The sequence below is a fragment of the Crotalus tigris genome, unplaced genomic scaffold (assembly GCF_016545835.1).
Source record: "Crotalus tigris isolate CLP2741 ecotype Arizona unplaced genomic scaffold, ASM1654583v1 scf7180000018030.5226217, whole genome shotgun sequence".
Classification (NCBI taxonomy): Eukaryota; Metazoa; Chordata; class Lepidosauria; order Squamata; family Viperidae; genus Crotalus; species Crotalus tigris.
Genome location: NW_024096786.1, coordinates 1,343,554 through 1,369,572, shown reverse-complemented (window position 1 = coordinate 1,369,572; position 26,019 = coordinate 1,343,554). Strand labels below are relative to the sequence as shown.

The 26,019-nt window shown below is 35.4% G+C and overlaps 1 protein-coding gene across 1 annotated transcript; it reads right to left on the bottom strand.

The window, feature by feature from the left end:
* Positions 1–26,019, bottom strand: VTA1 (vesicle trafficking 1). The gene is made up of 8 exons (XM_039346807.1): positions 25,805–26,019; positions 19,112–19,206; positions 16,484–16,611; positions 15,900–15,975; positions 12,008–12,113; positions 9,462–9,629; positions 7,190–7,270; positions 1–987 (listed from the first exon to the last, which is right to left on the bottom strand). Exons 1-8 carry the CDS (start codon positions 25,911–25,913, stop codon positions 842–844), a joined length of 909 nt encoding a protein of 302 aa, XP_039202741.1. The 5' UTR covers positions 25,914–26,019; the 3' UTR covers positions 1–841.

Below are 26,019 nucleotides of genomic sequence, written 5' to 3'. Positions count from 1 at the left end.
TTTAATACTAAAATATTTTTATTTGTTAAAACATTTATGCATTTTAACATTAATAATTCAAACACATACCTAAAGATTCCACAATATTTTAATAGTCTACAGTACAGCAGGAGTTGAACATTTTCATTTTTTTAAATGATGGCAATAAATATCTAATTCAAGATATTTCTAATTCTGGTTATTTTATTAGTGTTAGAATGAATTATGGGTGCTTTTAAAGTTCAAGATATCTAGAGCTAGGCTTTACATTTCAGATGTACAGTTCCTTTATCCTCAAAACTGAAATGAACCAATGAAAAAAAAAATTCACACACAAAATTACCTTGCTTTAATTAGTACTGGAACCAGGAAACATTACATGGCTCTCCAGCAATATCATTAAAGCTAACTATACCTTTCAAACTTAATTTGAAAGTTTCTAAGAAAATCCTTTCTGCCTTAGTTTTCCTATATAGTGTCCCTCACCCCAAATTGTCTGGACATTTCAATTAGAAGCATGTTGCATTTCAAACAATCTTCTCTTATAATAAATTCTAAAGACATACGCCATCAGAAAGCATTTTCCCCCTTTCCCTACCCCATCTTGTAAAAAGGACAGCACAGCCATGGGGGCATTCTATAGTTCTGGGCAAGGAGTGCCAGAATTGGTGTGCTGAATGCAAACCTCTGTCCCCAGATAGTTCTTATTCCTCTGTCAAAAAGAACGAGACAGACATAGAGGCTGTATTCTTATCAAAGAAATCAAAAGCTTTTGTGCAAATGCATTTCCCTGACAAGAGTTAAGAGTAAACGCCTGTTAAGTTTTTTTAGGTACAAGTGATGAAGCCAGCAGACAAAGGCATCATTCTCTGCCTGTCGTCAGTAACTTGAGGGCTTTCTGTAGATTCTGCACAGCAGTGCTCACATCTTCATACTGCAAAGCACTGCCAGCAAATTTGCAGTATTTCTGGGCCCTGGCAAAATCTTCGGGAGTCAAACGAATTTCCCCTATGAAAACAGAGACAGGTGACAAAGGTTCAGCTTCCATATATTATACACACATATTTATTTAACCACCTGAAATGGTTTGCTAAGATCAGTGAACAGAAAAGCTGTCTGAAGCTTAAAGTGTAACCCAATACTTTGAGAGAGATTTGCCCTTTATCTAAAGTCTTTAGAAGCTTCAGTAATCATATTACAATCTGCACAAAAACAAGGACAATATCCTGTGTGTTAACCTTAGATTCTCCCTTTTTCCCCTCAAGCCTGGAGCGCAACTGAGGCCATTCATTGATTCTGCTTCTGTATAATTTGTTGAGATATGGGATCATCTTGTTACAAATTAATACCCATTCCCTAGTGGAAGAATCGAGCACTGTGACATTTTATTTTTCCTGTCAGGTGAAAGAAAGGGCCAAACATGCATAAGATACCAATGCACTAGGAACTTTTTAAAACCCACATTTTGACTAAAGTAGAATGAAGAATGTCCTCATTTGTAATAAAACTATACAACAGTATAGTTGTTAACCCTTATTTCAAATTTAATACACTCATACTACAGTGGGGCAAAAAAGTATTTAGTCAGTCACCAATTATGCAAGTTCTCCCACTTAAAAAGATGAGAGAGGCCTGTAATTGTCATCATAGGTAGACCTCAACTATGAGAGACAAAATTAGAAAACAATCACATTGTCTGATTTGGAAAGAATTTATTTGCAAATTATGGTGGAAAATAAGTATTTGGTCAATATCAAACATTCATCTCAATACTTTGTTATATATCCTTTGTTGGCAATGACAGAGGTCAAACGTTTTCTGTTTTCTTCTGTCTCTAGCAAACAACAAGGTTGGCGCACACTGTTGCTGGTATGTTGGCCCATTCCTCCATGCAGATCTTCTCTAGAGCAGTGATGTTTTGGGGCTGTCGCTGGGCAACACGGACGTTCAACTCCCTCCAAAGGTTTTCTATGGGGTTGAGATCTGGAGACTGGCTAGGCCACTCCAGGACCTTGAAATGCTTCTTTTATATATATATATATATATATATATATATATATATATATATATATATATATATATATATAGATATATATATATATATATATATATATATATATATATATAGTTTTACAATTTTACAATGGTATCCCTCTCCCACTACCTTCCAACCCTCCCAAAAACCCTCCCCCCCTCTTCCCAGAGTTGAATACAGGGTTAACAAAAAACTAAAAATACAAAGCATTTAAACTTAAGTAAACCTAAAGGACCTTGAAATGCTTCTTACAAAGCCACTCCTTCATTGTCCGGGCAGTGTGTTTGGGATCATTGTCATGCTGAAAGACCCAGCCAGGTTTCATCTTCAATGCCCTTGCTGATGGAAGGAGGTTTGCACTCAAAATCTCACGATACATGGCCCCATTCATTCTTTCCTGTACACGGATCAGTCGTCCTGGTCTCTTTGCAGAAAAACAGCCCCAAAGCATGATGTTGCCACCCCCCATGCTTCACAGTAGGTATGGTGTTCTTTGGATACAACTCAGCATTCTCTCTCCTCCAAACACGACGAGTTGTGTTTCTACCAAACAGTTCTACTTTGTTTTCATCTGACCATAGGACATTCTCCCAATCCTCTTCTGGATCATCCAAATGGTCTCTAGCAAACTTCAGGCGGGCCCGGACATGTACTGGCTTAAGCAGGGGGACACGTCTGGCACTGCTTGTTTGTAGGTGACCAAATACTTATTTTCCACCATAATTTGCAAATAAATTCTTTCCAAATCAGACAATGTGATTGTCTGGATTTGTTTTCTCATTTTGTCTCTCATAGTTAAGGTCTACCTATGATGACAATTACAGGCCTCTCTCATCTTTTTAAATGGGAGAACTTGCACAATTGGTGGCTGACTAAATACTTTTTTGCCCCACTGTATAGAAGTTAAAACAAATGACAGAATAGAAAAGTTCACGTTAAGTCTTTTTTCCATGGCAATTCAATGGAAAGTACTGTCTGTATAATATTAATGAATGGTGCAGTTTCTGTTACAATCTTATTATCAACAAAAGCAAACAAATGCTGGCTACTGTACAGCTAATATTGACTTCTTTATATGATCTGTTATTTTGAACACTGGGGATAGGCAGAATTATGCTTACCATTCATGCTGATCAATCTGTATCTAACAAAGCCTGAGAGACATACTCTATTTATGCATTGTTTAAAATAAAGTTTTGTTTGTTTTGCTATATTTAAAGGAATGACCCATGTTATATTAAAATACATTATAAACACAGAAATCTAGTGCCCTATGTCAGAAGTTCTACCTTTTTAAAATCTGAATTTTGGTAACTCTCCAAGAAAAAGTCCACCTTCTGTTGATGGACTGATACTGCAAACAGCTCTGAACCAGGATGTACAGTGATAGCGAACCTTTTAGAGACCGAGTGCCCCAAAACCGCGCCCGCGGTTTGTTTGATTGTTAATCAATTGGCTAAATCTGATTTTAATCAGTGTAGCCCTACCCAGAGTTCTTTAAAAAAAAAACTCTTGCAGCAAGCATCTTATTATTTATGAATTCACTTTGCATGTTCTATAAAAAAACACACACTTCAAATACATTTATTTCAACAGGAGTCAAGTGTGTATTTGCATAGAACAGCAATTTCTTTAAAGAGCACACCCTGTCACAAAACTAGTTCCAATATAGAGTCACTTAAATTTTCAATCTGTAACCTAACTTCCGTGACCTGATAAATGTATAAATCCACAAATAATTTTTAAGGTTTGGTAAATGGTGACCTCCCTCTCTTTGAAAAACACAGCGTGAACACATTATCTCAAAGACTGTCTCAAGGACATTTTGTTTTCTCATATTATGATGCCAAAAGAAACTTGAAAATCATTCTTTTAGAAAACAGCCAAGGCATCAGTCCAGTATTCAACTGATTTTCTGGAACAAAGCCTAAATTACCCAATCTAATCTTATTTTTACAGTATCTTACTCTATTACATGCTGTTGGCAAAAAGCCTTATTTATTATTATTGAGGCCTACTTCACATATTATTAATGTGTATCAGGCAAAATTTTAGTAGTATACATTATAAATATTTTTAATCACATCATTGGACAGAACTAAAATTCTGAAATGCCAAAAGAATTGACGCACAGCCATGGCTTATGCTGCCTACAAGAAGCCGGACATTTTTCAAATAGAAAAATAATATTCATATAATATTTATATTATTTTAGTCAAGCTTTTATCAAGTACACCTTTATAATTAATGTTAAGTCACTTAAATAAATTTGTCTACAGAGCCATAAAGCTGAAGTACCTTTGAAGTTCTATGTGAAATTTATTTGAAATTCTATGTAAAATTCTGTGTGGAAAGCATCTGCTTTGGTATCAATTTCCAGCTTAATATAATGAGTTAAATTTCAATATGTTGCCTGAGATTGTTAAATCTTTATGGATTTTTGTTTTAAAAAGAATCGCTATCTTTTCTAAATGCAAAATTAATAAATGTAAAATCTTTCTCAAAACACAAAAAGTTAACATACAGTGAGGGAAAAAAATTATTTGATTCCTTGCTGATTTTGTACGTTTACCCACTGACATTCTATGTCCAATGATCAGTCTAGAGGGCAATAGAAGAATGGGACGACAGAGAATGAGGTGACTGGATGGAGTCACTGAAGCAGTAGGCGTGAGCTTAAATGGACTCCAGAAGATGGTAGAGCACAGGAAGGCCTGGAGGAACGTTGTCCATGGGGTCGCGATGGGTCGGACACAACTTCGCAACTAACAACAACAATAACTAATATTTTAACAGTGAGAGACAGAATAACAGCAAAAAAAAGTTATAAATTGATTTGCATTTTAATGAGTGAAAGAAGTATTTGACCCTTTCGCAAAACATGACTTCGTACTTGGTGGCAAAACCCTTGTTGGCAATCATAGAGGTCAGACGTTTCTGGTAGTTGGCCACCACATTTGCACACATCTCAGGAGGGATTTTGTCCCACTCCGCTTTGCAGATCCTCTCCAAGTCATTAAAGTTTCGAGACTCATGTTTGCAAGCTCGAACCTTCAGCTCCCTTCACAGATTTTCTATGGGATTAAGGTCTGGAGACTGGCTAAGCCACTCCAGGACCTTAATGTACTTCTTCTTGAGCCACTCTTTTGTTGCCTTGGCCATGTGTTTTGGGTTACTGTCATGCTGGAATACCCATCCACAACCCATTTTCAATGCCCTGGCTGACGGAAGGAGGTTCTCACCCAAGATTTGATGGAACATGGCTCCGTCCATTGTCTCTTTGATGCGGTAAAGATGTCCTGTCCCCTTAGCAGAAAAACACCCCCAAAGCATAATGTTTCCACCTCCATGTTTGACGATGGGGATGGTGTTCTTGGTGTCACAGGCAGCATTCCTCTTCCTCCAAACAAAGTGAGTCGAGTTGATGCCAAAGAGCTTGATTTTGGTCTCATCTGACCACAACACTTTCACCCAGTTCACCTTTGAATCATTCAGATGTTCATTGGCAAACTTCAGATGGGCCTGTACATGTGCCTTCTTGAGCAGAGAGATTTTGCAAGCGCTGCAGGATTTCAGTCCTTTCCGGCGTAGTGTGTTACCAATTGTTTTCTTGGTGATTATGGTCCCAGTTGCCTTCAGATCCTTGACAAGATCCTTCCATGTAGTTCTGGCATTCACAATTCTCATGATCACTGAAACTCCATGAGGTGAGATCTTGCATGGAGTCCCAGACCGAGAAAAATTAACAGTTATTTTGTGTTTCTTCCATCTGCGAATAATCGTACCAACTGTTGTCATCTTATAACCAAGCTGCTTGGCAATAGTCTTGTAGCCCATTCCAGCCTCGTGTAGGTCTACAATCTTGTCCCTGACATCCTTGGACAGCTCTTTGGCCTTGGCCATGCTGGAATGTTTGGGATCTGATTTGACTGCTTCTGTGGACAGGTGTCTTTTATACAGGTAAGAAGCTGAGATTAGGATCACTTCCTTTAAGAGAGTGCTCCTAATCTCAGCTCCTTATCTGTATAAAAGTCACCTGGGAGCTGAAATCTTGCTGACTGATATGGTATCAAATACTTATTTCACTCATTAAAATGCAATTCAATTTAGAACTTTTTGAAATGCATTTTTCTGGATTTTTTTGGTGTTATTCTGTCTCTCACTGTTAAAATAAACATACCATTAAAATTATAGACTGACCATTTGTCAGTGGACAAATGTACAAAATCAGCAGGGGACCAAATAATTTTCCCCTCACTGTAATTTATAGAGAAGACCACTTAGGAATTATTGCTCCTTCTCCACTCAAATATACTACAGTGAGGTCTTTCTGAACTCTAGTGCCAGTATGTAGTAATGAAAAATTGGTAGTCACCCACTTGGAATCCTAGATTATCATTCTTTGGCCTAGATGATAAACTTCTAGGGTGATTTATAGGTTATAATAATATATGAAATGTTGAGATCACAGTACAGTCTGCATTATATCTGCTACATGTTTTGATACCAATTGGCACTCAAGATGGCTGACAATATGTTGCTTCAACATGCTAATGGAGCTCTTTTTCCAACAATCATCAATTAAAATCCTCTGTTAGAGATAGCCAATTTCTGTATTTTCCTCTTTACTTTGGAATTATTGCTTCTGCACAGAGTTTCATATAATGTTATTCCTTATACACCAATACAGGACTACACTTTAAGTATTGTTTTAAATAGTACCAAAAGTGTGGTTTTTCTTTGTGGTCAGTATTAGAGGTGTGTAGAACACTTTCAAAGGGAACCATTTTTACCAAAAACATTATTTGTGTTCAGACTGGGTTATTTCAACTATTTTCGAAATGTTTTCTGCTTTAATTGTGGAAAAAAGCTGTTTTGAACTCAAAACACTTATAGAATCATTGAAACAGTCCATTTTTAATAAATCTAACCTAATATTTTAAATACAAAATGATGGCTTTGAACTTTATATACTTCACATTTGAAATGCTCTGAATCCAAATGTCTTGTGAATTTTGAAATACGTTTCTTGAATCTATGATTGTAAGCATAGATAACTTTTTCTTGGAGAACCTCCATGGAATTCAGCAAAAATTATTTCAAACAAATTTATGGTTGTGTGCTGTAGCCAATTCTTTTCAATGATGCAAACTGTAGCAGGAAAACAAAGCTTACCTGCAGGTTGGATATTATAAAGTGAAGGATCAACCAGGGGAACATTCTGAGGTGTGGGTTGAATTGTATTACTTGTTACTCCTATAAATAATAAAAAGAGAAAAAGAAATGTGCATATTTAAAAACATCATATGTTTATCTTAAATAAAATAGAATCTGTGATTTCAGAATAATTTTTGAAAACTTTTAAACGGTAATTAGAAATTGGGAAGAATGTAATACTTATATAGTATTAATGTTTCATATCCATCAGCAATTTAATTTCTGTAGCACAAAAACATGCCTAACTTGGTGCTTAACAGAATTTTCTGGTAACTGCATGTCAATTCTATTAAGAACAAAATGAGAGAAGAAATGATCTAGTAAGTAGGGTACTTTTATTCTCACAAGAATGTAGCATCCCTCTCTCTGTTACTTAACTATGTTGAAAAAACACAAGAAGGAAATAATCAGAATTTTTATTTGATATGGCTTACGTTGATTTTTTAAGCTATATATTTTGGGGTTTTTTTCTTTGTAAGACAGGCTTCAGATACAGAAGGATCTGGACAGACTTGAACACTGGGCACTAACTAACAAAATGAAATTCAATGGTGAAAAAAGCAAGGTTCTACATTTAGGCAAGAAAAATCAAATGCACAAGTACAGCATAGGTGGCACCATGCTCAATAGTAATAACTGTGAGAGGGACCTCGGAGTCCTAGTAGACAATCACCTAAATATGAGCCAGCAGTGTGCTGCAGCTGCCAAAAAGGCCAACACAGTGCTAGGCTGCATTAACAGAGGGATAGAATCAAGATCACGTTAAGTATTAATACCACTCTTCAATGCCTTGGTAAGGCCACACTTGGAATACTGCATCCAGTTTTGGTCACCACGATGTAAAAAGATGTTGAGACTCTAGAAAGAGTGCAGAGAAGAGCAACAAAGATGATTAGGGGACTGGAGGCTAAAACATATAAGGAACGGTTGCTAGAATTGGGTATGTCTAGTTTAACGAAGAGAAGGACAAGGGGGGACATGATAGCAGTATTCCAATATCTCAGGGGCTGCCATAAAGAAGAGGGAATTAAGCTATTTTTCCAAAGCACCTGAAGGCAGGACAAGAAGCAACGGGTGGAAACTAATCAAGGAGAGAAGCAACCTAGAACTAAGGAGAAACTTCCTGACAGTTAGAACAATTAATCAGTGGAACAGCTTGCCTCCAGAAGCATTAAATGCTCCAACACTGGAAGTTTTTAAGAAGAGACTGGACAGCCATTTGTCCGAAATGGTGTAGGGTTTCCTGCCCGAGCAGGGGGTTGGACTAGATGACCTCCAAGGTCCCTTCCAACTTTACTACTATTACTATTACTATTACTATCTTTTTTTATATAGTGTCTTTCACTGCTTATTTGGACAATCTAATTTTACAATGAATAAATGAGTGAAAAATAAGCAGAGTGTTTAATAGGCAAATGAGCAAATTTTATGATTTTAGAGAAAGATATACTTAACTGAATAGTATTTTAAGTTAAAAGTATTTATACTTTGTTGGTAACAGTTATACACAGGTGGTTGTTTAGCCACTATGACAGCACTGAATGGATGGAAGTTACAATTGTAATTATTGCTGGTGCATCATCCTTTTAGTCATGTGATAGCAATGTGCAACTTACCCTTTTGGCTTCCCATAAACAAGGTCAATGGAGAAATTGGCAGGATATCAGAAATTGTGATCAGATGAAGCCTTTGCTTAGCGACCTGCATAGCCTTCATTCAACAACAGAAAATGGGACTAATAGAACTGCCATCACTACATGGTGCAGTCATATAGGTTTCTTTTTTTAACCTATGAACATGTCACTTGATGATGCAGCTTCCAGTCCCAAAAAGCACCATTAAACAAGGACTACCAGTAATGGAAGTAGTAGGTCTCTTAATATGAATTGTTGAGGAGCACAAATGGGTGTACTGTAGGTTACATACCTTGCCATAGATTTCATACTATTGTGTTTGCTTTTGGTTATTCAGTATGGGAACACAGCAATTATCCCTCTATGGCCTTTTGGTATAATTGAGCATAGTTTTTTTCTTTGTGTTTATACAGTGCAATTTAGTTTCTCTTATCTTTTTAAACCAGCATGAATTTATAATAAATATTGTGGCACTATTTCGGGTAGCTTCCTTTCACTGAAAAAATTCTAAGGAATAGTTTTCAATGTCTTATTACATAGTTAACAAATCTAGGAAATGACAAACATGCACTACTAAATATATACAGATTACTCACCTGTGCTATGGGGTACCTCTGCAGGAGTATTAGCAGGGGCATGAGCACCTGGTGGGATATGTATGCCACTGTAACTGCTAGTGGGAATATTACTTGATTGAAAGGTAGATGATGGTTCTGATTCTTGGCTGGATGGTGTTGGAGAACTGGTTTGTTCATTTTCATCATCTTGCAAATAAAAACCAGAGACATGCTGATTTTTTAAAAATCAAAATTTAATGCACAAATAACCTTTGTTTAGCAACTGCTTTATTTAATGAACATTTGTAGTTACAATAGTGATGATTAAGTAACTTTATGACCAATTCTTTCATTTATTACCTTTACAGGTTTGTAAAGCAAGGGAAAACTGAAATAAGATCGTAAGAACAGCTGTGGTTTCATTTAGAGACTGTTTTGCTTAATGAGTGATCCGATCTGTGGTTGCTAAACAAGGACTACTTATAGCATTAATTACTGTGGATTAGTGTCTTCCAGCTTCACCTATTTTGGATAAGCACTGTGACGGTAACTAAAAGCATCTTGGAATATTAGTTATTATGCTATTAGAATGTAGTAAATGTTAAGGATAAATTAAAACTAAGACATATAGGATCAATGTTCAGTAGCTGTACTGACAACATCTAAAATTGACCATGGAAGATCAACATTTTTAGAGTTATCTCTGATGAAATGGATGGCACATAAATTTAATGAAAAAATAAATAAATGTGGATGCAATTATATTGACTGACAATATAGTCCAAGAAACTAAGATGCTCTGTTGGCACAATAATGCTAAGATTTGAACAGAAAATGTCCATGCTCTGATTTCAGCACAAGAAAGTTGCTTGTTCCTTTTACCCCTATGCGTATTCGCTTCAGAAATTACTTTTCTGCATAGCAGCTGCTCCTATTATTCTCCATTAGAATTCTCATGACCTTGTTACCCAATCATGAATATCAGTGGGTCTAATATTGTAAGACTTACTGATTTTCAAGAATAATACTTTCAGAAAACACAGTGATGTTTAAAGTTAGCTCATTCTAGTTTCTTTTTAGTTTCAAGAGAAGGAAGAAATTGAGCAAGCTGAAAGGAATGGGGGAAGTCTTCCAGTACATTTAAACAATACTGCTTTTCTTTCTGAAAAGCACAAAGCAAGAACTATGAATTCTTCAGATATTCTGGAATACAAACATTTCCATATGAACTTTGGCACGGTAACACCCTAAACTTTGTGGGTCACATATCACATAAAGTAGATCTTTAAGAACATTATTTAAAAACAATGTACTTATTTTTAAGCTACAAAATTAGTATAGTAAATATACCATGAGCTAGATATTCATCCTATCCAATCAATAAATTTATTATGTATTATATTATTTATTTTTTATTATGAAATGAAGCAAATATTTTAAAATATTGGTTTTTAAGCAATGATATATGATAAAGCATATTGCTTTATCTAGTGATTTCTCAAATTACTACTATGCATTTAATACATAAACAGATGCACAATATATTTTGTTGTTATTAAAGTGTTGAATGTCAAATTTTATTTCAAGCCGAATCAAGTAAACAAACAACTCTCCCTCCCCCAAGCTCAGTCACCCAGCAAAACATAGCTAGGGCTAACTGGAGGAAAAAAATTATTAGCATAAAAATAAAGGATGCATAAAATGCTATCCTCCTCAATGCTAATGTTGTAAAAATTACTTGTAATTGCTTTTAGTCATATCATGCCTTTATATTTATTAGCCACAATTGGAACATGGCTGCAATTTTATTTTGAAACCGCTCAAAGGTAAGGCGAACTTAAAACAAATGATAATACAGTTGAGGGAAGTTCCTAGAAGGAATTCTGAATATATCTTATATGACATACATACCCAATGGCAAGAATTTGTAACAGATTTTGACAGCCTAAATCGACAAATTGTTACAACCAATGTTAAGTTAAGCAATGACCATGTCACTGGGGTTAAATTTCAGACACTTAAGACGTAAATAAATAAATCCCCCATAGCTTCCATGAGAGTAAAAAGTATACTTTTACCCATATTTCATTCTGCCCCCAGAAAGTGTTTTTCATTCACCAATAAAGTTTCAACCACAGATCTAAAAAGTGTTCAGAAAAAAATAAATTCTTAAGTAATTTCCTTAAGATATACAATAAATATGGAAATTTGAACTGTTACATAAAATATTTGTTTATGGATGAGCATGCTTTCGTGCTCATTCATAAATAAGAACTTATTTTAAAACCAGCTGACAAATTACATATGCTAACCCAATGTTGTGAGCAAAGATATATTCACCCAAGGAGTAGTGTTTTCTGAATTTCAAAAAGTAGGAAAAGAAAGCTGAGTTGGTTGGTTAATGTATGCTAATATAACTGTGTGAGGGACAATTACCATTTCAACTTTTTGGAGTACCTTGACAAAATGAGTCCGACAGATTGAGAAATGAGGATGAGGAAAAAATGATAAAAGACAGACTTCTATCACATTAAATATATTTTGTATGCTATTTATATTTATGAAAACATTAACTGTAATGTTACCATCTTCTTCCATTCCAATAGGTCCAGACTGTGGGGTCTCTCCGTTTTTTAGACAGTTATGAATATATGCTGCCTTCCACCGGGCGTATTTTCTGTGCTGAACATTCTAAAAAGTTAATGGAGAATTTATAATTTAAATTTGTTCATGTCTTAGATTGGGTAAGTTCAAAATTGAAAAGCAAAATAGAAGAGCTTTTAAACAAATTTAATAATTAAATAAATATTTTAAAAAAATTAAATTGCATATATTATTATTTAATTCTGCTATGTTGTTCCCTGGAAAATAATAACTGCAATATGAACTTTTATTGGTCTTCTAATTCACATTTTTACAAGTTTATAGTGTGAATGGGAAATCTAGCCCAATGGATAGATACAGCCATCTTAGATGAAATTCTTGTCTACCACTGTATCTATTTCCTGATGATCCATGTACTATATATCTGTACTATATATCTGTAAAATGGATAAAATGCTCAGGGAACTTCTTCGTGTGGGGAATGGGGGATATGGGCAAAGTACAGCTGATGCTTCATCTAGCACATCCTGGAAGCCATCCTAATCAAGAAGGCATACAGTGAAATGCTGTTCTGTCAACAATAAGGGAATAATGACTTTTGCCTCTATTCTGCATAGGGATAGAAATACATGGGGAGCTACTGCTTCCTATCTCTTCCTGCATAGAAAAATTATGACAAGAGAGTAGGGCTTCTTTCCTTTTAGTTCAGTATCCACTGTATCATCTAGCCCATTAGGGAAGGTATTTGTGAGGTAATTTTTAATTAACTATCATTAATTTCTAGGGTTACAGTTTCAGTCTACAACCCTAAAATTCCAACATGGGAATTATTAAAAACTATTTCAAAATTTGCATAATAAAATAGAAAGTATTCCCTCACATTTGCTTTGAACAACCCTTCAAATCTATACACTCTGACTTATTCCTTTAAGAGAGACTCTTAGCCCTCAAAACATGCTTTTTGCAGAGGGAATACAAAAAGTATACTTAAGGGTTATTTGCACTTCTCTCAGCAATGCTTTTTAAATCAATTTTTACTTAAATAAAAATGGGATGGTATCGAGAGTTAGCTACAGGCTGGATTTTTGTCTTTACTAAATATTTGGGAAAAAGATAAATGATAGTATTGTGAATTTTATAGGAAAAAGCCTTGAAGCAAGCAATTTTCTAGTCAGTCCTTAGCAATATGCAATTCCTTTTGGCTCAATAATCGTAATTTCTTTCAGATCATTTCAGGCTTCAACAATAAAACTATTGTGAAACTATTATTTTACTTTTGTGTAGGGTTTTTTTAACCAGGTAACAACCCAACTGTTTTATAGTTTTCTATAATTTTTTACTACTCAAAAGTGGTACTTTCCTAAGTAAATTTTCAACAGGAAACAGTCACAATAACAGGAATGCAGCCCAGTTCTTACGGATGCTAGTTTATTTATTCTTTGGAACATTTGTGATTGCTGAGGAGACGAGGTCATAACTTTGAATCTCAACAGGAATAATCTGTCTTGCCTCAAGAGTGGCATTCAATAAAAAATCTAGCACGTCTATACAATTTTTTTAAATGCCAAGAATACAGTATAGTTTCAAAAAAAAGTTAAGATATATCCTCATTCCTTTCTCTACCAGAGAAATATAATGAGCCTGAACAAACCATTCAATTTCTGTGGTTTTTGTCAAGTACATGATATGTGAACTGAAAATGTACTTATCCAATCTTACAAGCTGTGTCTTTATTGTAAGTTTCAAGAATTCATGTGTCTTGCTTCTGGGAGATGAGTTTAATATACACTTAATTATCATTTAGTATGTTTTTATTTTATAATTATTTTTGAAATCTGCCTATATTAGCTTCATGAATTTCCGAGATGGCTTTTCATCTTATACAGTTCCTTCAATTTTAATCACAAACCTCTAAGTGCAAAAGAATGGAACTCCTTGTTAAAATTTGTACTTCAGCATATCCAGTCAAACCTCCTGCACACTTAAGCAAAATAAATTGACAGGCAAACTGGCATGCAAAATTTGAAGTAGTTTTTTACAATAGTTTCTACGTTCTTCTTTTGTCTGACATATCTAATTCTAATCCAATGCAGCCAAAACCTAATATCTGTATAAATAATTTCTTAATATAATAAATTATATCTCTTTTATTTAAAAGGAGAGATGGTTAATAGGTGACTATTGCATAATTTCTTTGTAGTCAATGGAATCTCCCAACCAAAGGGCTACTTATTTAAAAAAAAATCAAGTTAAAAAGGCATATGGGATATGCCTCGATATATTTTTAGGTTGTCCTCAACTTATGATTGTTTAATGATAGTCTGAAATTACAAAGACTATGGAACAATGCTTTAAGGGATATAAAGCATTTGTGGTCATTGAAAAACATCTCACACATCCAACCCCCAGATACAAAATCAAGATCTAGGTGCTTGGTAATTTATTTGCACTTACAACTGGTTGCCAAATGCCCTGTGATCTCATGAAATCCATTTGCAATCTTCTCTGCTGATTTCCCAAGAAAATAGATGGGATTATACTCATTGAGCAGTCACATGATGTCTCATTTAGAATAGAATAGAGCTGGAAGGGACCTTGGAGGTCTTCTAGTCCAGCCCCCTGCTCAAGCAGGAGAACCTATACCAGTGATGGCGAACCTTTTAGAGACCGAGTGCCCAAACTGCAACCCAAAACCAACTTATGCATCGAGTGCTGGGTGGGTGTGGCCAATTTGGTGGGCGTGGCTGCAGTGGTAACAGCAGATTGGGTGGGACTAAAAAGTTCAATCAATCAATTCCAACTTTGTAAGATCTTTTTTTCACTGCGAGAAGTTGAAGTTGATTGAACCTTTTTTTTTTTGCACATGGCGGCGGAGGCCTAAAGCGAAAAGGTTTTATAAAACCCAGCTGAAGGCCTAGGACTGGGGCGACGGCGTGCGTGCCCACAGAGAGGGCTCTGACTGCCGCCTCTGGCACCCGTGCCATAGGTTCGCCACCACTGACCTATACTATTTCAGTCAAAACGGTTGTCCAGTCTCTTCTTAAAAACCTCCAATGTTGGAGCATTCACAACTTCTGGAGGCAGGTTGTTCCACTGATCAGGAAATTTCTCCTTAGTTCTAGGTTGCTTCTTTCTTTGATTAATTTCCATCCATTGCTTCTTGTCCTGCCTTCAGGTATTTTGGAGAATAGCTTGACTCCCTCTTCTTTGTGGCAACCCAAGATATTGGAAGACTGCTATCATGTCACCCCTAGTCCTTTTCTTCATTAAATAGACATACCCAATTCCAGCAACTGTTCTTTATATGTTTTAGCCTCCAGTCCCCTAAGCATCTTTGTTGCTCTTAAATGACTGCTTTGCTCAACAACCAAGATTCTGGTTTTAGCTGTGATTATACATTGAAGATGAACTGTACTAATCATAATAAAAAGGATATGTCTATTTATACTGTCTGATTTTCCTTTTTTGATTATACCGTAACAATTATTTGTCAGTATATTCTTATTTAGAAGCAGGAATAGGATCATACATTGTCGATGAGTCACTCTCTTGTTGCAGGGAAATCTCCCGTCATGTTTTGTTCTATTCTGTGATTTCCACTGCCCCTTTTTGGAGTATACTAATTCTGGTTAGACATTTAAAAACTGGTCCTACTGTAATATTTCATAGTTTTGATAATGCATTTCATTGACAATGCCTCTTCATAGAGGATTCCTGAAACTGATTTCTCCAAAGCTCAAAGAAAAGTTTTCTTATAATTAATATGTAATACTTGTAACAAGATAGTTAAATACAAATTTAAGATGATTAAATTAAAATGTTAAAAATTGTTTTCTTTGCCCATGTTTTATGATATAAAACACTTTTACTTACCTCGTCTGTTAGTTCTCCAAATACTGTAAGGACATCTATTAGAAGACTTGCAGTATAAAACGATTTAATCATATTTCTGAGAAAAAATAGTTTTTTTAGAATGGGAATAAAAATTAAAAAATTAACATTTGAGAAATAATTAGACAAGTAAAAAAACCTGTTAAACTCACATGAAAGGGCAGAACTGAGAGCATTTCCAAGTTACATTATTTTTTAAGCATTCATTCTAGTAGTTTTCCAGATTTTTATTCACCATGCAAATTTTTATATATTTATTTGTATCTCACCTTTATTATATTTACAACTTACTCAAGATAGTGAACATATCCAATATACCTTCCTTCTCATATTTCCCCAACCCACAATAACTCTGTGAGGTGGGTTGGGCTAAGAGAAAGTGACTGGTTCAAAGTCACCCAGTTGGCTTTCCTGGCTAAAGTGAGATTTGTACTCACAGCCTCCTACTTTCTAGTCTGGTGCCTTAACCACTAGTCAAGCTGGCTTTTTATTTAGATCAAATTTAGGCTGCACTGCTTCAATAGCTCAATTATTATGTGTAATATGTATTTTCCTTTGCTACTTACTTGTGAAACTGACCAGCACGATCTTCATTATCAGCATAAAGAAACATTTTCAATGCATAATTCTCCACATGGGCACAGCCAACTACTTCCTGAGTAATTGCTTCATTATCGCCAAACTCTTTCTTCATCTAAAAAAAATACACAATTTGGCTGTTTATTTATCAGGCCCCATATTGTAACTACGGGAGCAAATCAGGATTTCTGCTTCTCAAGTTGGGTTGTAAACTTTACTTTTGTCAACAGGGAGAATACATTTTGTTCTTGTCAGTGCAACTCAACAAGTTAGATTTTACTTCTTCCTATGCTTTAGAAATAGAGTTTATAAATTATAGTAATTATAATAAAATTCCAAGTTTTTTGTTTTCCAAATTCCTCATACTATAGTTCAGTGATGGTGAACCTTTTAGAGATCGGGTGCCCAAAAACCACCACCCCGCCCCCGCCCGCCCCACCCACCTGCAGGGCAATGCACCACCTCCATGGCCTGCCACAGCAGATTGCCAAGCAGCCCTACAGCACCATGGCAGCCATGCCCTCTACCCATACCCCGCAGCATCATCTGTGTGCTACGGGGTGCGAGGGGGAGTCTTGTCCCTGTTGCCTGGGGGCAACTCTCCTCCAGGGGGGCTGCTGGTGAGGAGGGAGCTGTGCGGGGAGGCGGGGCTGGGGCAACAGCGTGTGTGCCCACAGAGAGGGCTCCAAGTGCCGCCTCTGGCACCCGTGCCATAGGTTCGCCACCATTGCTATAGTTATTAAAATAAACTGAAGATCTCAAACTGGCTTCTTGTCTTCTCACTGACACGGATGAATAATATGCATGTAGGATGAGCAAGGGAAATAACTAGCTCAAGCAAACTTGTATGGGCATGTTGAAAATAACTTTTAAAAGTACATTTTTACATAAAGTTATTTCCTTCCTCTGTCCACTTTTCAATCTTAAATAGCAATAGCTCTTAGACTTATATGCCACTTCATAGTGTTTTACAATCCTCTCTAAGTGGATTACAAGTTTTACAATGTTAGCAAATTGCCCCCAACAATCTGGGTCCTCATTTTACCGACCTTGGAAGGATGGAAGGATGAGTCAACCTTGAGCCATTCAGAGTGAACAGTGAGTTAGCTTGCAGTACTGCATTCTAACCACTGGGCCACTATGGCATGACAATTTACCTTCCCACTCTGCCCTAATAAGATATGTATAAAGATTAACAATATTTAATTCATAATCTAATTCATGCCAATGAATGCAATAGAACTATATAGTTACCTCTTGTAGAACAGCATGAAACACTTAATATAAATAAAGGTTTAATTAAATGGAGAGTTGATAGCTAATTTAATTGTGCCAAAGATCTGAATAATTATAGGAATGCCTAATCAAGCAGTCTAATACAATTGAAAGAACTGTTTTCAAAGATGTTGCAGAATACAAGGAGCTTCAGGTTTCTTGATGAAATTAGTAAAATAGATAATACTATACAGTTACAACAGGTGGATGCTAGGTTGCACTGTTGGGATTTAGAAAAACCATAGTTTATCCTTACAAAATAACACCATGAACATTATACTCCCTTTACATTTGTTATGATGCCAAAAAGATTGAAAAAAAAAAGAGGGGAGACGACTTAGTTCAACTTTTAAAAATGTAGAACTCAGAAAGCTGTATAACACTGATGGTGCTGGTAGCACATAAAAGTTCAATTTAAATCACACTCTACTGCTCCTACTTAATAGATCAGGAATGTCTTTTTTATATGTACACACACACACACACACACACCCCTCTACTCTATCACTGTACTTCAATTTTATAATTCAAACAAAAATAATGTCACTGGATTGTGTAGGCAGCAAAATCCACAGAAGGGCAGAATGTTGCAGGAAGCACAGAAACGTAACTGCTAGACTCAAGTCTGCAAAAAGATGTTGAAATCCATGTTATCAATGCCTTGTTAAATTCCAAAACCAAAAATGTTACTTTTTTGCCTGTCATCTGAGAGTAGGCCTTCAGTTTCCTTATTCATCCCATAAATATGAAATCCAGAATACATAAGAAATTCTAAACATAAAATTGGTTAATTCATTAAGATTGGTAATGTTTTGCATACAACTTGCTACTGGTAAAAAAATGTATATTTGGCCCAAACTCACACATGTACACTTCCAAAATTGATCATGAAAACCTTTTATAATTAATACAGCTCAGATTTCATAATTCTGAAAGTAATTCCACATAAAAACATTGCTAGATTCAATTCCAGATATAATGTGTTATACGTTCAGCTATTCCTTCAATGCAATGGGAATTAGTGATGTACACAAGTATGTTATGATTTCAAATGTTTAGCCAGTATCACCACGGTGAGATGGGTAGATATATAAATCTAACAAAAATGAATAAATATTCATTAGACCAATTTACGGATATTTTTCTGGAATAGGAAGTTTCCAAATACTGTAGGAAATTGCTTTCACTGGCAAATCACAAACTCATATCATTTTCATCCATATGAAGCAGCAAGAGATGGAAATGGTTCTTTTCAAAATAAATACTACCTAATTAAGAATAAACATATTGCAACTTCATTCATGTTTTTATTATTACCAGTAACATAATAAGGAACTTACAGCTTCAAGCTGATCCATTAGTTTGCATAAGAATTTACGACATTCTGGGTTTTTACTATCAATCTTCATACCTGTCTGCATAGCATACAAACGACCTGTAAAAGTAAAAAGAGTCAATAAAGACTTCAGAGGAATTTCCTATTGCCCTTAGGTTACATACTGTCCAAACTATTGGCAATGAAGTCAAGCCCTGTGAGATAGATAGATAGATAGATAGATAGATAGATAGATAGATAGATAGATAGATAGATAGATAGATAGATAGATAGATAGAAAGATAGATAGATAGATAGATAGATAGATAGATAGATAGATAGATAGATAGATAGATAGATAGACAGACAGACAGATAGATAGATAGATACATAGATAAATAGAAAGAATGAACCACTTGGATTTCTGGAAGAGTCTTTGTTGCTATTATGTTACGCCATAAAGCCTGTAAAGACTACTATAATAATTCTCCAGGTCAACTTGGACCCAGCCTAATCAAAGTGGAATTACTGTAAGTGTCTCTTTTGTAATAGCCTTATTATCTACCCCATGTTGTCAGGGCTTGCTAAATATTTCATCACAACTGGTGAAAAACACTGCTAGATACAATTCAGCAATGTATGAACAGTAACACGTGCAGAATTTATTAATACCAAAGCCTTGTTTGCATTTAAATCTGACATAAAGCCTATAATGGAAGAATTTGAAAGCAGTATTTTTAACTCTTGAATTATAATTTGTTTCCACAACCGATTCCTGTACTGTGTTACAAACAGCTTTGGAAGGACAAGATTTTAAAAACTTTCCATGTTATAGGAAGTTTTTTATGGCAGAGAGACCTGCACTCTTCCTACATTTACCCGTCTTCTTGGCTATGTTACCATGCTATATTAAAGGTTACACTAACATAAATTTAATTATGTTTTGTTTGTGACACCATGTCCATAAAATGACCATGCCAAAATCCAAACAATATGTATTTTAATTAATTAAACACCAAAGGAATTATGTTTATGTTTATCCTGCCTTTTTCATAGATAACTCAAGGCAACAACAGACCTAACATCCTGCCTCCTGTTGTTTCTCACAACAACAATCCTGTGAGGTGGGCTGGGCTGGGCTGGGACTGGCCTCAAGTCCCTCAGCTGGTTTCCATGCCTATATGAGTCCATATAATTTCTAGACCAGCTATTTATCTGACTAAACAAAATTAAACAATTGAACTGCATTAGTACTAAACCCCTAAGCACTGATGTCTTAAAAGAAATTGTGAAGTGGCGAACATTGTCATAGCATGTGTTATCCCTAACTCATGTTTTTAAATTTTTGAATACATTACATCTTTCACTACAGCTTCATTTGAGGAATATCTCAAAACGAGTAGTATAAAAGCTGTCACTGATATACAAACTAAGTTTAAGGTAATAATTGTAATTTTTTAAACAAATTTTATTGGTTTTTTGATTCTTAAGACAAAGTGCTCGAGACTAGGATAATCAAAAATCCAAAAACAAAACATATATAAATAATTCAATCAGTACATCAAGTATTCCCTCTCTATTTCCCTCAAATAGCTTAATATATTTAAAATAATCTATTTCTGACTTAAATTTCTATTAATCCTAAACCTGTTTTAGAGCTTTATACAAATAATTGTATTTTTAAGGATGTAACAAATCATAATTTTTAGTAATATGAACTATCGATAGCACTTAAGTGCTATGTGAATATTGCTGTCTTAGAACATCTTCAGTAATTTAAATAATTATTTAAAAATTGACTGAAGTTCAAAAATTTCAATTTTCTTGAGAGTAAATTGAAAATGAAAATCTATTGGAATCACACTGGTAAATGAAAGTCTAAATTGGATTTAATCCAAAAAACAGAATACAATCTACAGTTTTTCTTGGAATATTTATAGATTTGCCACTATGTGTGCAAAAGCTGGCAGATTTATTTTACTATTAAACTTTAACTGAACCATTTTTATTCTGTAGGGGGAAAAGAATACAATTCTCAGATACAAACCAATCCATAAAAATAACAGAGATAAAAATTATAAACATATACAAAAATCGTATGAAATATTTAGATTCTTTAGCTTCTGTTGGACTGCAAGTTCATCTAAAACCAGCCCAGTGTATTTTTTTTCTCCCAAATAGTTCTGTGCAGCTCAATTGTATTTGACTGTGCAAATTTTTAATACATATTGGCCTCAGGCTAAATTCTAAAAAAAGTTCAGTATCACGAGAATTAACTGTCTTTAAAATGAGACAACTCATTTGTGAAACTGATGGGTTTTATGTGAGGGAAATGAAGGAGAAATGAAAGAGAAGACAGGTGTTTGCACTGGGATCAAAAAGCATAAATCTATGAATTTTATATTATTTTATAAACATAAATGAGAATAATGGCTCCTATTTCACTTTCAACCACATTCAAAATACTAATTTCAAAGTCTTCCTATTTAGTTTATAAAGAAATGAGCCCATTTTATTTTTAAATTGTACCAGCATAAGTATTTCACTGAAAAATCTTAGGAGTTCTGAACACATAAACAAGGAGCTGGCAACTGCACACAACCGCAAGCTATTCATCTTTGATTATATTTTATTGGATGCTCACACAGGGGTGTCCACTTATTTTCACTTATTTTATTTATTCTTTCACCAGCTGTCTCTTACTTGCCAATAAAATGAAAAGAAATGTGTGTGTGATTATAACCAGAAAGTAGAAAATAAATTTCCCCACACTCCTACATTCCTTTATTTCCTATTAAGTACTAACAACCTGTTTTAATTCTCCAGAGTTAGAACATTTAAGTGCCTCAGAGTCATTTTGGAAGACATGCATTACTTCAACAAGTGTTTTCTAAACCAGAAGACACTAAAGTAACAATTTAGAAACTGAATTGTGTTTCGACGTTAACTGCAAAGTCTCAAAGATGTTTTTTCAAGAGGCAACTGGACTTTGTTTTTCTTTGAAGACATTTTGCTTCTCATCGAAGAAGCTTCTTCAGTTCTGAATGGATGGTGGAGAATGGAAGGATTTGGAAAATGGGGAATGGAAAGAATCCTTCCATTCTTCATTATCCAGTCAGAACTGAAGAAGCTTCTTGGATGAGAAGCGAAATGTCTTCAAAGAAAAACAAGGAAATCCAGTTGCCTCTTGAAAAAGCACCTTTGAGACAACCATGACCTGGATGACTGAGAATCTCTATAGACAGTTAATTGCAAAGATTCTCAGCGATAAATGAATTCCCTCCATTTATTTATTGAGAAAATGTATATGGCCACCCATCATAATATACCGACATTTTATGGTAAGAGGTATAAGTTTCTAAACTAGTCCCAATTAATTTTTTTATTATTGAAGGATAGGGTAAGGAAAAATGATTTGAAATTGTTTTAAAAAAATGCACTAGGAATGTGTATGCTTTTAGAACGATTCAGAAATTGTATTTCATATCTTGCACAAATGCAAAACTATAGTAATAGTAATAATAGTAGTAGTAGTAATAATAATAATGTAGTGTTAATGAACATCAGAGAAGTGTTGCATTGATGCAAGATCTGAAGTATATCTTCCAAATAATTGTTGAAGTGTATAGCTCTAAAATAAATATTAGAAATAATAAAGTACAGAAAAACAAGCTTTTCTGCAAAAGCAAAAGATTACTTTATGAATGAGCTTTTTATGAGTTAGATATTTCACAAAATATATGTAATCAAAATTTTGAAAGTTTAAAGTACAACAGGAAAAATGGCCAGAACAGTGTAAGAGTTATTGTTTTCATTCTGCCTTTATGTGTTATCCTTTCTATTTGATTTGTTCAGAGAATGCACAGTAAAACAGTATACAAGACAAAACCAAAAACCTGTTATTCCAAAAATTACACAGGCTCAGTCAGAAAGCCTAACATCTTGAGTGTTTTTATTTATTTATTCAACTTATATGAACTTCCCCCATCTCAAAAATTGAATCTGGGCAGCTAATAGAAAATAAAAGATTAAAATAATAAAAACAACAAATAACATATATAAGATCCAAAGATAAAGCCAACCAATGTCATCAATATAGCCAAGATATGGGCTCAACCACCCAACCAAGTTCCCAAGCTTAGAAATCAACCCAGGTTTTCAAAGCCTTATGGAAAACCAATATAATTAGGAAAAGGATAATCTCTGGGACCATAATATTCCAGAAGGCAAGTGCTGGTACATAAAAGGGTCTTCTCCAGGGACTCACCAGAACAGGTAGACACATGCACATGGCTCTCCTGATGGACCTCCCAGAACAGGTAGACACAGCTGGGGAGAGATGGTCCCACTAGTAATCCAGTCCCATTCTATGAAGGCTTATAGGGCACTAACAGCACCTTGAATTGAACCTGGAAGCGTACTGGCAACTAACACAGCTTATGGAGTAGAGGTGCTACATGCACTGAATGAAAGGTGCCCACAACTGCCTGTGCCACTGTATTTTGAACCATTGAAGATGCTTTTAGATACTCTTGAAGGGCAGCCCCATGTAGAATGCATTGCAATAGTCCAAGTGAAAGATGATCAAGGCATGAGTCACAGTGAGCACAATAGCATTTCTGTTTAGGCATTTCCCTGAGGTAACAGATTCACCATAATTGCTTAAACAGTATATAAACATCTGACTATTAGCAAAAAAAAAAATGTTTACTGTTTTAGTAAAAACAAATGGAAACAAACTTTCTTCTGACAAGAACAATATAACATGCACATTCAAGAAGGCTTTAAGGAACAATCTTCTGGAGTGGAAAAATGACAGTAAAGAATGTTTTTAAACTAGACCACATGGAAAGAGATAAAAAAGAGACACTAATTTGATTTTTCAGATTGAATCATTAACTTGTCGTCACATACATATCACCAAAGTCCAGAATACATTTATTTAGGACAAATGTTTAGAATTCTATAACCCTTGATTCTGGATGCAATAAGGTTCTATTTAAAAGTCAAGTCCCTTGTGAGCTGAGCTCAACTTCTGTTGGCTACATAAACATGTTACTCAAACAAAAACAATAAATAAGCTTCTAAGAATATGCTCAGCCATCTAAATATGCATAACATAGCCAGGCCTAAATTGTATCAATAAATTTGAATAGTCAAATAGATTTTACTATAGGTTGACTTTTCCTGTTCGCTCCTCTTTCAGGCAATCTTATTCAACAATGGAATCTCAGGAAAGATTTTGGAGAGTATGGTTAAAGGCTGCAAACTGGTGACTATCCAGTTCTAATACTTTTTTTTCAGATCGAATCAATGATTTTTTTGGGTCATCATGTGCACATCATCAAAGTAGAACACACTTTATTTACAAATGTTTAGAACTAATAACCTTTGGTTCTAGATACAATATGGAAGTACTTGTAAGTCAAGTGTCCCATGAGCTGATTTTGACTTCTGATCGCTACACAGACATGCCTATATTGTTTTCTTGGTGGAAATATGGAAGTGTTTGTCACTGCCTTCTTTAGATTTGTTTTTATTTCTTAATCTAGTCTATAGCCCTGGTATTCCTGGAGGGTCTTTTGCCCAAATATTATCCTGTTATAACTTTGCTTAACTCTCAAGTCTAGAATTCTACCATCTATTTACTGTATACTTTTGTGAGGGTGAACCTACTGAACCCAGTAGTAGTTTCAAAGTGACTCTTAATTTTTTAAAATTGGTCATAATTGACTACATGCTGGGTACCTGTTTTATTATAAATATAATTTATTGGAGTCTACACAGGGCAATTGAAGTCAAATAAGCTCACTATATACTCTTTTACATGCTATCTTCTCAGATTTCATCTTTTTGATGATAAAAAAAACAAGGGAATGAGAGATAAACAAGAATTATTTTTGGTAGGCTGATACTATACTCTTTGACCAAGTAACTATAGATATTTAGTCATCTGCAACATTTAAGTGTTTGGTAATGCTTATTTAAGCCAGGGAATCAATAGTGATACTTCAAAATATGGTGCAACATCTGCAATAACATGGACTACTTTTAGCATGAATTTTCAGAGTGCAAGCATGAAAAATGGAAAGTAGTGGTAAAGAACAGCATTCAGACAGCTGAGCAAAGAGGAACATGGTTAATATATGTACACTCTTTTTTTACCCATCATTTGCATCTGACTATACTTCCTGCCAAATTATTTATTTTGTGTTCACCAACTTTTACTGGGAAACATTGTTAAATTCATGCCATGCTGTGGGGAGTTCAAAGTGCTTCGTTCAGACCTCCCTGAGTGTCAAGCCTGCCCTTCTCTGCATTCAGCCACCAAAGAAGGATCACTCAGACCTAATTAGTTTTGGGGTCAAAAATCTCCAGGGAACACCAAGACCATTGCCTCAACTTTCCAGAAGAAGCCTATGGAGAACCATGCCCTGCACTGTCACTAAAAGAAGTTACCAAGGGTCGAAAGTAGATTTTAGTCAAACATCTTGAGGGGGGGTCTGGGATCCCGTCACCTATTGAATCGAAGATCTCTTCCCCCCCCCCCCCAGCTAAGGCTTCTCTTCTCGCCTTCCCGCCCTCCCGCCCTGATGATAGTAGGCCTGCGCAATAATGACAAGGTGAAGGATCGTTCCCGGTTGGGGGGGGCATAAGACTCCCATAGAGAACGTCAGCGGGGGCTTCGCCGACTGTCAACCCCTCTCCACTAACTTACAATAATAAGCTACCACAGGTTCACGCTTGTCCAGCTCCTGCGCAGTTCTCAGGAAGTGTTGGACGGGCTTGAATTGTGGAGGTAACGGTGGGAGTCCCACAGCAGCCATGGCACTATAGATTCACTTCAAGGAAGGCAACTCAGGAAGGGAAACTGCCGCCACTACTACCACTCCTTCTCCCATTGACCACTATTCAAGCACTTCCGCTTCCGGG

Excerpts from the sequence above, each read along its gene's own strand:
- VTA1 (XM_039346807.1), bottom strand. The coding sequence starts at position 25,913 with ATGGCTGCTGTGGGACTCCCACCGTTACCTCCACAATTCAAGCCCGTC. Across the intron at positions 15,976-16,483 it reads CGTGCTGGTCAGTTTCACAA|AAATATGATTAAATCGTTTT; the intron begins GTAAGTAGCAAA and ends ATTTTTTCTCAG. Across the intron at positions 9,630-12,007 it reads TATTGGAATGGAAGAAGATG|ATGATGAAAATGAACAAACC; the intron begins GTAACATTACAG and ends TTTATTTGCAAG.